This window comes from Cebus imitator, unplaced genomic scaffold, assembly GCF_001604975.1.
Source record: "Cebus imitator isolate Cc_AM_T3 unplaced genomic scaffold, Cebus_imitator-1.0 Scaffold634, whole genome shotgun sequence".
In the NCBI taxonomy this organism is placed as follows: domain Eukaryota; kingdom Metazoa; phylum Chordata; class Mammalia; order Primates; family Cebidae; genus Cebus; species Cebus imitator.
The window spans coordinates 471942-482994 of NW_016107949.1; the positions used below are offsets into that span (position 1 = coordinate 471942).

At 41.2% G+C, this 11053-nt stretch overlaps 1 protein-coding gene and 1 pseudogene across 3 annotated transcripts in view; both read right to left on the reverse strand.

Annotated features, from left to right (window-relative positions):
- Positions 1–4278: 4278 nt before the first annotated feature.
- The window catches only part of BTNL8 (butyrophilin like 8), a 41990-nt gene continuing 35215 nt past the window's right edge, over positions 4279–11053 (reverse strand). For all 3 annotated transcript variants that reach the window (XM_017517516.2, XM_017517514.2, XM_017517515.2), the window contains 5 exons: positions 7558–7671; positions 6810–6830; positions 6222–6248; positions 5904–5930; positions 4279–5266 (listed from right to left, as the gene is read on the reverse strand). In XM_017517516.2, coding sequence (XP_017373005.1) covers positions 4611–5266; positions 5904–5930; positions 6222–6248; positions 6810–6830; positions 7558–7671 — 845 coding nt within the window. In that variant the 3' untranslated portion in view covers positions 4279–4610. The remainder of the gene's footprint in view (positions 5267–5903; positions 5931–6221; positions 6249–6809; positions 6831–7557; positions 7672–11053) is intronic.
- LOC108295359 lies at positions 9564–9734 on the reverse strand (annotated as a pseudogene).

Sequence of the window (11053 nt, forward strand, 5' to 3'; positions counted from 1 at the left end):
ACTTATTTTTCTCCCTCTCTATAATTTGTGATTTTGAGAATGTTGTATAAATGGAGTTATATACTATGTAACCTTGTGAGATGGACTTTTTTTCACTGAATATATTGCCTTCAAGATACATCCAAAATGTTGCATGTATCAATAGTTTGTTCTTTCTTTTTAACCAAATAGTATTCCATCTACAACTGCTTTAAAACACACTATTACAGCACTGGGGAGAAGGGATTGTGGAAGACCCTGTGTATTTTCACTTCAATCACCCTCAAGTTCCCTGGGATAAGGCCAGAAGAGATTGAAGACTGGCAGCTCCTGGGGTGGTCACCTCTTCTCACTCAGCAGATGCTGCATTAAGAATCACATCCCTCTTCCCCCCTTGACACTGTCTGCACTCAGGTACCCAACTACCCACAGGCTTGGACATTACATAAAATCAATAAACAAATAGAAGTGTATCAGGCATATCACTGTGGTTTAAAAAATGTGAATGTTAATATTATAAAGTGAAAGAAAACAATCTAAAAAGACCACGTTGTATGATTCCAACTATATGACATTTCAGAAAATGCAAAACTCTGGATATAGTAAAAAGACCAGTGGTTGCCAGAGGTTAGTGATGAAGGAAGCATGAATAGGAGAGCACAAGGATTTTTAGGGCAAAGAAAGCATTCTGTATGATGCAGTGATGATAGATCCATGTCATTGTCCATTTGCCAAAACACATAGAATGTACAACACCGAGAGTGAACGCTAATGTCAACTGCAGACTTAGGGTGATAATGAGCTGTTAACATAGGTTTATTGCTAGTTACATTGTTCCACTCTCGGTGGGATGTAGACAGTACTCAGAGCTATATACATGTGTTGGAAGAGGGTATATGGGGACTCTTTATACTCTCCTTGTGACTTTTCTATGAACCCAGAACTGCTTTTTAAAATAAAGTATGTATTTATAAACGTGGGCATAGGTTTGAGGCCAGGAGCCTTCGCCTTTCTGGTCTTTCATCTTGGCCACGCCTTGGCTGGGCCTCAAGTCTGCTCACCTGGATCTTCTAAATATTCTCTCTGCCAGCCTTGTGGTCCCTGTATAGTGAGAAAAATTGGTACTGTGGAGGGCCCTGGCTTGTTACAAGGGAGATCCCTGCTGTCAGGACAAGGACTGGCCAAATGAAACACAAGGTCTAAAACACTCTCCTGTAGTATCTCTGACCCAGTAGCTGTTGGCTATTGTTGGTGTCATTGTTTAATATTTTTAAAAGCAGCTTTATTCAGGTATAATTGACATTAAATAAACTGTACATATATAAAGTATTTAATTTGATTATATTTGATTTATGAATATATCCATAATCCATCACCACCAAAGTGACAAGATAGTGAATATACCTTCACTACCAAAAGCATCCTTTCTCCCACCACCCCCTCCAAGCAACTGCTGATGTGCTTTCTGTTACTGTAGATTAGTTTGTATTCTCTAGAGTTTCATACACATGGAATCACACAGATTGTATTCTTTTTTTGTCTACCTTGTTTCACTGGGTGTAATTATTTTTGAGCTCCATCAATATTCTGCACATGAATAGTTCATTTGTTGGGGGTGGGGAGCAAATTAGATTTCATTTAGTTTTAAAACCAAACCACTAGGAAAATATATCACAGCCTGGAAACAGCAAACAGACAGGCTATATTATCATTTCAAGTAATAAGCTGGTAAAAATATAATGAGTTTGCTATCAAAACAGTAAGATGCCATGGCTGGGGCAGGAACACTGCACATAGCAAAGCTCCAGGTGAAAATGGTATTTGGTAATAAGGGGCTGCCCCTCCTTTTCTCTAACGGAGTCACAGCTCATCCTAGCCCAAGTTGCTTATTTTTCTCCCTCCCTTACTTCCTGTTTCCAGGGGTTTGTCTCAATTGTTAATTCAGGGAGCTAAGTAAGCAATGCTGGGTTTAGGCTTTCCTTGTGTTCTGTTCTATGAAAACCAGGTTTTCCCAAATTCAGTGCATTACACTCTCTTATAAGCAAGTAGCCAATAGCTCCTCTTTTACTGTTCAGTCCTGGATACTAGCATATATCACAATCAAAACCCTCTTCTCTTTGAGGGGAAAGTGCTATTGTAAGATTGTCTTGTCATTTTGCTCCAGGCAGCTTCAGGGCCTATTAGCCAGTAAGAGGAAAGCCCTGGTTCCCATAATTAGTGTGACATTGCCTCTTGTGTTTTTTGCATGGTCTCCAGGCTGAAAGATGCAGTGTATAATAATTTGCAGTGGGTAATAATCTACAGAAGAAATACACATTCACATCTTGATGGGCAGAAAATGTATGTATCCACAAGGAACCTTTCAAAGTTCATATTCAAACTACTCTCCCTCCCAATTCCACATCTTAAAATCAACTTTTATTCCATGTATACATTTCACAAAACCAAGAAAACGAAGACCCAGAAAACTTTTTTCCCAAGTTGGTGACCTCACGGATTTCGTTTCACAACTTATGGAAAATGGTGTGGCGACACTTCTGGGAACAGGCTGTTGGCAACAAACAGAAACACCTCTCCTCAAACACAATCAGATCTAACCTGCCAGCCTGGTGGTTCCTGTGTAGCAAGAATAATTTGGTAGCGTGGAGGGCTCTGGCTTGTTACAAGGAAGATCCCTGCTGCCAGAACAAGCACTGGCCACATGAAACACAAGGTCTAAAACACTCTCCTGGAATATCACTGACCCAATTTATAAAGCACCAGTTTTTTCATTTCACTTTTCAGGACTGAAACATAAAAGACTCAGTATCCAGAGGCGGGTGACATATGCCTTACACGTATTGCCATCCTTAATTTCATTTATAATCTTTGCTTAAAAGACTAAAATTCTCATTCTTTTTAAAAAATATATTTTTGCTCTCGGCCCTGATGGCCACTGGCAAAGACTTTTATTTCTCGGTGGATAAGAGAGACTCTCATTTCCTTATTCATAGTCGGGATTAGGTGTATGTGGTTATCCACACAGTTGGTGCCTCAGCCATCCAGTGGTTCCTTCACCTGAAGCTCCTTACTCCTTTGTTGAATCTTTGGCTTTGTCGTAGCAATGCATAGCGTACCAGTCCAGGCGGTCTTGGAACATCTTCAACTTGCTGGTCACCAAGGCCTAGGTTTGAACTGGCGGCGCATGGTAATGCTCAATGCACTGCTGCCCCTGCTGTGTGGATGCTTGGCTGTCCTCACAACAGCAGACACTGCACTGGAGCATGAGGCCATCAGGGAGGCCAGGAACCTTCGCCTTTCTGGTCTTTCACCTTGGCCATGCTTTGGCAGGGCCTCGGGCTGCTCACCTGGGTCATCTGGATATTCTCTCTGTCCAGACTCTTCACCACGGAGTCCACAACCTCCTGTGCCCACAGCTGATATATGATGACCCTTCACTGTCTGCCTGAATAGTTTGTTTTTGACTGTGGAGGAGCATCTGATGCATGGATGTGCCACGATTTGTTTATCTGCTCATCTGTTGTAAGTATCTGGGCCATCTCCACCTTTCAACTATTATGAATGAGGCTTCTATGAATATTGATGTTCAAAGCTTTGTCAAGACATGCAGTTCCTTTCCTCTTGGCAAATACTGTTTACTTTAAAGAAACTGCCAAGCAGTTTTGCAAAACAGTTTTTACATTACACCCTTTCACATTCCTATCAGCGTGGTGGGAATTTCAGTTTCTGGAGATTCTGGCCAACATTGGGTATGATCATTCTTTGCAACTTTATTACCACTCCAATAAGTAGGAATAGTATCTCATTGTTGTTAACTTGAATTTTCTTAATTACTATGATGTTGAGTATCTTTTCTTGTGCCTGTCACCTGTATAGCTTCTTTGTTCACAGATGTAATTTTTTCCTGCATCTGTTGAAACGATCATATAGTTTTCTTTTTCAGTTTGTTAATGTGGCTAATTATACTGGTTGATTTTTGAATATTAAGCCACATATGAAAAAACCACATTTAGTAGTGATATATTATACTTTGAATGTATTGTTGGATTCAGTTTGCTAAAATTTTAATTAGAAAATTTGTGTTTAAGTTCATGGGGGATATGGACATGTAGTTTTCCTTTCTTTTCTTGTAGTGTCCTTGTCTGTTTTTGGCATCAAAGTGATGCTGGCTCTACAGAATGCACCAGAAGTGCCTCCTTCCCTGCAATTACTTGGCTCTGGCACAAAGTAGATGCCTGTTTCATGGGTGATTTTAAATAGGGAACAATAAATTCATGTGAAATAAGCAAGCAAAGACCATATTGAATGTGTAATATAATGAACAAACCATTAGGATACACTCTGTCATCAACAAGATCTAAGCATGATTCACATTCATTGTCTACTTAATCTACACCATGGCCTGTGAGGGGAATTCCTGACTATTCCTCGCCTGAGAGGTAGTGACTATTTCAAGATCACTTAGCAGGATGGAGTGAGAGCAAACTAAATCTAATGTTAGCCTTCTTCCCTCCCCACTCTGGGCAGCCATGAGCCCTGACACCCATATGGACAGGCCAATCCCCCTTCATCTGGAAGCCACCACAGCTGGCCGCTGCAGGACTTTGGATCTGGGAGAGAAACCTTAGTATTCAAAAGAAGAATGTGAGGTGTGATTCATCCTGCTCATCACTCCTGGGCAGGAAGGGCGTGGCTAACTGCGAGGAGGACTCACTGTTGTATGCCTCTAGGGTTGTAAAGGCACTTTGTGAAGAGGCCTCTCTCTCTGATTCCTGGGACAATGGGCCGATGACTATAAGAGTCCCATTATTGCGCTTATGCTCAACGTAGGGCCTCAATAAGCCTTCAAACCGACATGTCAGGGTATAAATGAGGGTCTGGTCGTTTATGTTGAAGAAGGAGATGGTCCCACCCTCATAGTCCAGGAAGATCCCTATTCGTGTAGGAGGGATCCTGGGGAAGAGGTTGATAAGATGGGGATTGAATGTGAAATGTAGTTTCTTCAGTCCGAGGACCCAGTATCCATTGTTGGGAGACAAAGTCACATACTTCTGCTTCCTGTCCACATCATCCCTGCACACTCCGACGTACCACCATGTACTGTAACCCATGTCCACCTCCCAGTAATGTTTCCCTGCCTGGAAACTCTGAGAAGCCACCACACTCTTCCTTGTAAATCTCTTCTCAGAGTAAGGCACCTCCTGAAGAGCCGTTCTGTGGGTTACAGTTTTCAGATAAGAAACACAGAGCTGTGGGTGAGCCGTCTCTGGGTCCAGAGTCACCTCCACTGTGGTGCAGTGTGGGAGAGAGGAAGCATGAGTTACTGAAGAGGAAATCTCAGCTGGAACAAGAGGTCAACCCTCCCACTGTAGACTGGCTCCAGGTGGGATAGGTGAGGCCCCAGACCTGAACCTCCCTCAGACACTGCCCTTCAGGTCCTCCCATTACCAGTGCAGCCCGGAGGGCCTATTGATGTCTAGAAATGTGCCAATATGAGGTCCCAATCTTGGCATATCACCCAACCCTGCCACTGTCCCTTTACATAGGAAACTATTTGATTCATGAAAGCTGGAGGGACCCCACTATCTAACTTACACCCACTCAGAATTTTCTCCCTGACTTCACTTCCTTCCCCTCAGCCCAACACCTGACTAGCCACTAGTGCCCTCAATTTCCTGAAACCGTGCCAAAGACACCCTATCTCCCATTTACTGAGCCCCTGTCCTCTCCCCTCCCAGACCCAGGGGAAGACGTGTGTTTGGGGGCACTGCATCCTTGGGGGCTATAAAGCACCCAAGTTTCTCCATCTGCAGGCAGGATGGGTCTCAGCATCACTCTGTGTTCCCATATCTGTCCTTGTTCAGCTCACTCTCTCATGGGCACCTAAAATTCCATCCCACCACCAGCCACTCAGGCATTGGTACCTGCATGTTTCCGGGCCTCTCTCAATTCTGAAAGCATGCAGACAGAGCAGGCAGTTCAGTGCTCCCGTGGGGAACCAGACACAGGGAGAGAGGAGAGACCAAGGATTAGGACCCTTTTTGAGTGTCATGGGCCCTCCAGAGATTGGAAGAAGATTATAAGGCTTCTCTGCAAAAATTCGCCTCCCCAAAATCTACAATTTCAGAGTCCCATCACAAGCTTGGCTCTGCAATGACCCATGGGCCTACGGATATAAAAATCCATAAAAGAGAGATTTGGAAAGGAGTCATAAATGGGTGAAGAGGAATATTTTCTTTTACCTGCCTGTCCGCACTTTCTTCTCCGGTCTGAAAAACAAAAACAAAAATCACAGAAGTGGCTGACATCACAGAGCGGGGGCCCAGGGAGGGCGTGGGAGGGAAGCCCTGCATGTGACAACACTCTCACCCAGTTTATCCTGGTGTTTCCATGAAAGAAAAAGCAGACTATTTGGTGGTTGATACAGGACTGAATAAAGTCTCAAAGTGTCAGGCCAGGGGAGGTCGAGGCTCACCTACAAATTTTTCTCAGGTTCCTCACTGTGGTCCACACACCCTCAGAGCTCATGATCAATGCCTCCCTCCCACCCCCAACTCCCCCACCACCACCACACACAGAGCAGACCAACAGGCAACAGGCACAGACAATTTGTGGGGACTTCCAGGCCCTGATGCCTATCCTAAGCCCTCCAGGTATCTGAGGGACAACTCATTAGCAGTGGATGGAGAGATCAAGGCAGCTGCTGTCCTCCACTTGTGGGTGCTTCCTGTCCAGCCTGGAGCCAGGGTCCTCTAGAAGCTCAAACTGTGGATCAGGAAGGGACCCAGGAGGATCATGCGTGGGAGGCTCAGCCCGTGACACATACTTACCCAGTTCTGCCTGGATTTTCCCTGAAACAGAAACAGTATGTTCAGTGGTGGACACAGGAGTGTGCAAGGTACAAACACTACCCTGGCTCCTTGCACAGGTGGGATGAGCTGCAGGTGTGAAGGGCAGGGCCTCTCCTAGAACACTTATATGTGCTTGTCTACCCAGTCTCTGCATGGAGTGTAGCTGTCTGGGGTGGAGCAAGAGATCAGGAAGGTTCATGCTGAGGAGAGGGACAACAGCTGGGATGCTGTGGAGGTGGGGATGGAGATGGAAGAAGGTGGCTGGGAGGGCAGGTGGAGGTGGCCTCATCCTCAAGGGGAAGTGTCCCTCCCAAGGAGGAGGAAATTGGTTTTGGTGGTGAAGTCTTATTGAGACTGAATATAACTTTATCTTATTGTCAGTCACTTTTATTTCCTCCTTTATGAATTTGTTCACCCCATTAAAACTTTTTAAAAGTGTCTTGGTGTTGTTCATAGAAAATCATCCAAGCTCTATAGGTTCTGAAAATCATTTACTTCCTTATTATTTAACCTAAATGAAGTAGCAAGAGCCTGTCATGGTTGGTATTTCCAGAGGGAGAAATATTAGTATACCATAGAGAAGGATGATAACTTTTTTGGGCCTAGCTGGACCCCTGGAGGCTGGGACTAGAGGAAGAGAACCAGCTGGGATGTGGGAGCATCTCTGATCTTGTCCCTGCTGGAACCATGAATAAGGTACCAGCCCATGCTTCTCTCTCTCACTTACCCTGGAATTTGGAGAAGAAAATCTTCAGTCCAACAATACCAAAAAATAGGCCAGAGCAGAGTATTCCCAGTACTTTGACAGCCAGGGCCCATGATACAGGCTGGAAAAAGGTATCTGGAAAACAATCCCACAGACATTTTAGTTATTGGTGAACAGAGGACACAATTCAATTCTTCTTTAAGGACGCAACTTGTTCTCCAAGATAAAAGAAACAGGTTTCTATAAATTCTCCTATAGCTTTAACACTTTGATTTTATTTTTGTTATAAAATGAGATAGTGGTTCTATTTATTTTTCTTCTCAACAGATAACGACTGTGCCAACATCATTTATTGAACGGACCTTCTTTTACACACTGATACATGCAATGTCACCTCTGACCCAATAAACTTTCTGTTTAGGTTTGGATTTGTTTCTGGGCTTTCTGCTCTGTGCCATTTATCTACTTGTTCACTTTTGTGCTAGTAATTTTGAATGGTTTAATCACCACAGTTCTGGGATATGTCTTGGTATAAACTAGACTAAGTCTCCTAACTTCTTATTCAGTTGTGCCTTGGCAATCATGGCCATTTGCTCTGTGACATAATTTTTTTTTATGAGATGTAGTCTCACTCTGTCACTGAGGCTGGAGTGCAGTGGCACAATCTTGGCTCACTGCAACCTCCACTTTCCAGGTTAAAGTCATTCTCCTGCCTCAGCCTCCTGAGTAGCTGGAACTACAGGTGTGTGCCACCACACCCAGCTAATTTTTGTATTTTTTAGTAGAAATGGAGTTTCACCACATTGGATAGGCTGGTCTCAAACTCCTGACCTCGTGATCCACCTGCCTCGGTCTCCCAAGTACTGGGATTACAAGTATACGCCACTGCGCCCGGCCTGTGACATAAATTTTTATATTGACTTGTCAAGTTCTAAGAAAATTCTGCTGAGATTTTGAATGGAATTGTATCGAATCTATAGATCAATTCAGAGAGAACTGCTATCTTAAAATATTTTCATCTTCTTGTCTGAAAAAATATCTCTTCCCTTCTTTTATTACTATTATTTAAATTGACAAATCACATACATATTAATGGGGTACAATGTGACTCTTTGATACATTCCTACAATGTGGAATGATTAAATCAAGCCAATTAACACATCCATCATCTCCTTTATTTATCATTTTTATGATGAGATATTTATGTATTTTTCTTTTCGTTATTCTGAAATATGCAATATGTTATTATTGACTACAGTTAACCTGTTGTTTAATAGGCTTCAAAATATATTCCTCTTGTCTATTTCAATCTTTGCACCCTTTGACCAACAACTCCCCATTCTCCCGTGCCCTCTGCCCCAGCCTCTGGTTATATTCTACTCTCTATTGTTATGAGTTCAACTTTTTTAGCATTGACATATGTCAGATCATGAGATTCATCTTTCTGAGCTTGGCTTATTCACTTAGCATGATGTCCTTTAGGTTTATCTTTGGAGTTACAAACGACCAAATTTCCATTTTTTTTAAGGCTAAATATTGTTTTCCATTGTATAAATAAATCACATTTTCTTTATTCATTCATCTGATTGGACACTTAGATTGAACTTAGCAATTATGAGTAATACAACTATCCCTTCAACATATTGATTTCAATTCATTTGCATATATTCCCATAAGTAGGATTGCTGAATCATAGAGTAGTTCTATTTTCAGTTTTTTGAGAAAACTCCATACTGTTTTCTATAATGGCCATACTAATTTACATTCCCACCAATAATGTACAAGAGCTCCTTTTCTCAGCATCTTTGCAAACACTTATCTTTAATCTTTTTGATAATAGCTATTCAAAGAGATGTAAGGTGATATCTTATTGTGGTTTCATTTGCATTTCTGCAATGATTAGAGATGCTGAGCATTTCTTCATGTACTTGGTATCCATTTATTTATTTATGTTTATTTTATGTACAAAGAGCTATCATGGTTTTCATTGGGTAGATGCCTTGGATAATCCATTCAAGGAAGATCACTTAGTTCAACTTAATGAAACCTATATCCTTTGCGTACTGACGGAAACATTGCCGGCACATTTTGAGGCCATATTTCCAGATCAGACCATGCCAGTTTGAGCAGACTCAACAAGAGCAAGAACCATGACTGAATTTTCACGGGTGGCTCCAGTATAGTTGCTGGTGACACATCTTTCTCTCAGGAGTGCAACTAGGTGAAAGGAAAGAGTTAGTGCCAGCATGCACTCTCCCTGTTTTCCACAATATAATTTTGAGAAATGTTTGTTTAGGTCCTTTGCCCATTTTTAAGATCAGATTTTTTTTTTCTTGCTATTGAGCTGTTTGAATTTCTTATATATTTTAGATATTAACCCCCATCAGCTGTTTGGCTTGCAAATATTTTCTCTCACTCTATGGGTTGTCCTTTGCCTTGTTAACTGTTTTCTTTGCTGTACAGAAGGTTTTTAGTTTGACATAATCCCATTTGTCTATTTTTGCTTCTGTTGCTTATGCTTTTTATGTCATATTCAAAAAAATTATTGCCAAGATCAAAGTCATGGAGCTTTGCCCATATGTTTTCTTCTAGTAGTTTTATAATTGCAGGCCTTACATTTAAGTTTTTAATCTAATTTGAGTTCATTTTTGTACATGGTGTGAGATAAGTGTTCAATTTCATACGTGTGCATGTGGATATCCACTTGCTTCAACATCATTTATTGAAGAGACTGTCCTTTCTTCATCTTGTATTCTTGACAACTTTGTCAAAAATCTATTGTTCATAAACACATGAGTGTATTTCTGAACTTTCCATCTTGTTCCATTGAATGATGTGTCTGTTTTTGTGCCAGCCCCAGGATGTTGTAATTATAATCACTTTATATTTTGAAATCAGAGAATAGTGACTCCAACTTAATTATTTTTGCTCAAGATTGCTTTAGCTATTTGAGATCTTTCATGGTTCCATATGGATTTAAAGATTGCTTTTTTCTATATCTGTGAAAAATGACATCAGAACCTTGAGAGAAACTGTGTTGAGTCTGTAGATAGCTTTGGGTAATATGGACATTTTAACAATGCAAATTATTTTAATTCATAAACATGGAATACATTTTCTTTTTGTGTTCAATTTTTAAAGTTTTATTTTACTTAGTATTGACATAATTGTTCATATTTGCAGGGTAGAAAATGGTGTTTTGATATATGTATACAATATGTAATGATAAAATTAAGGTAATGAATATATCCATCACCTCAAACATTAATCATTTCTTTAAGGTGAGAACACTCAAAATCCTCTTTTCTAGCTATTTTGAAATACGTAATATGTTGTTGTTAATTAGAATTATCCTACTGTGGAATGGAAGGCTGGAACTCATTGCCACTATTTAAATGTAATGTACCTGATCAACCTCTCCTCATCCCCTACAATCCCTCTACCCTTACCAGCCGGTAGTAACCACTATTCCATTTTCTACTTCTATGAGATCAGCTTTTTTTTTTTTTTTTTTTTT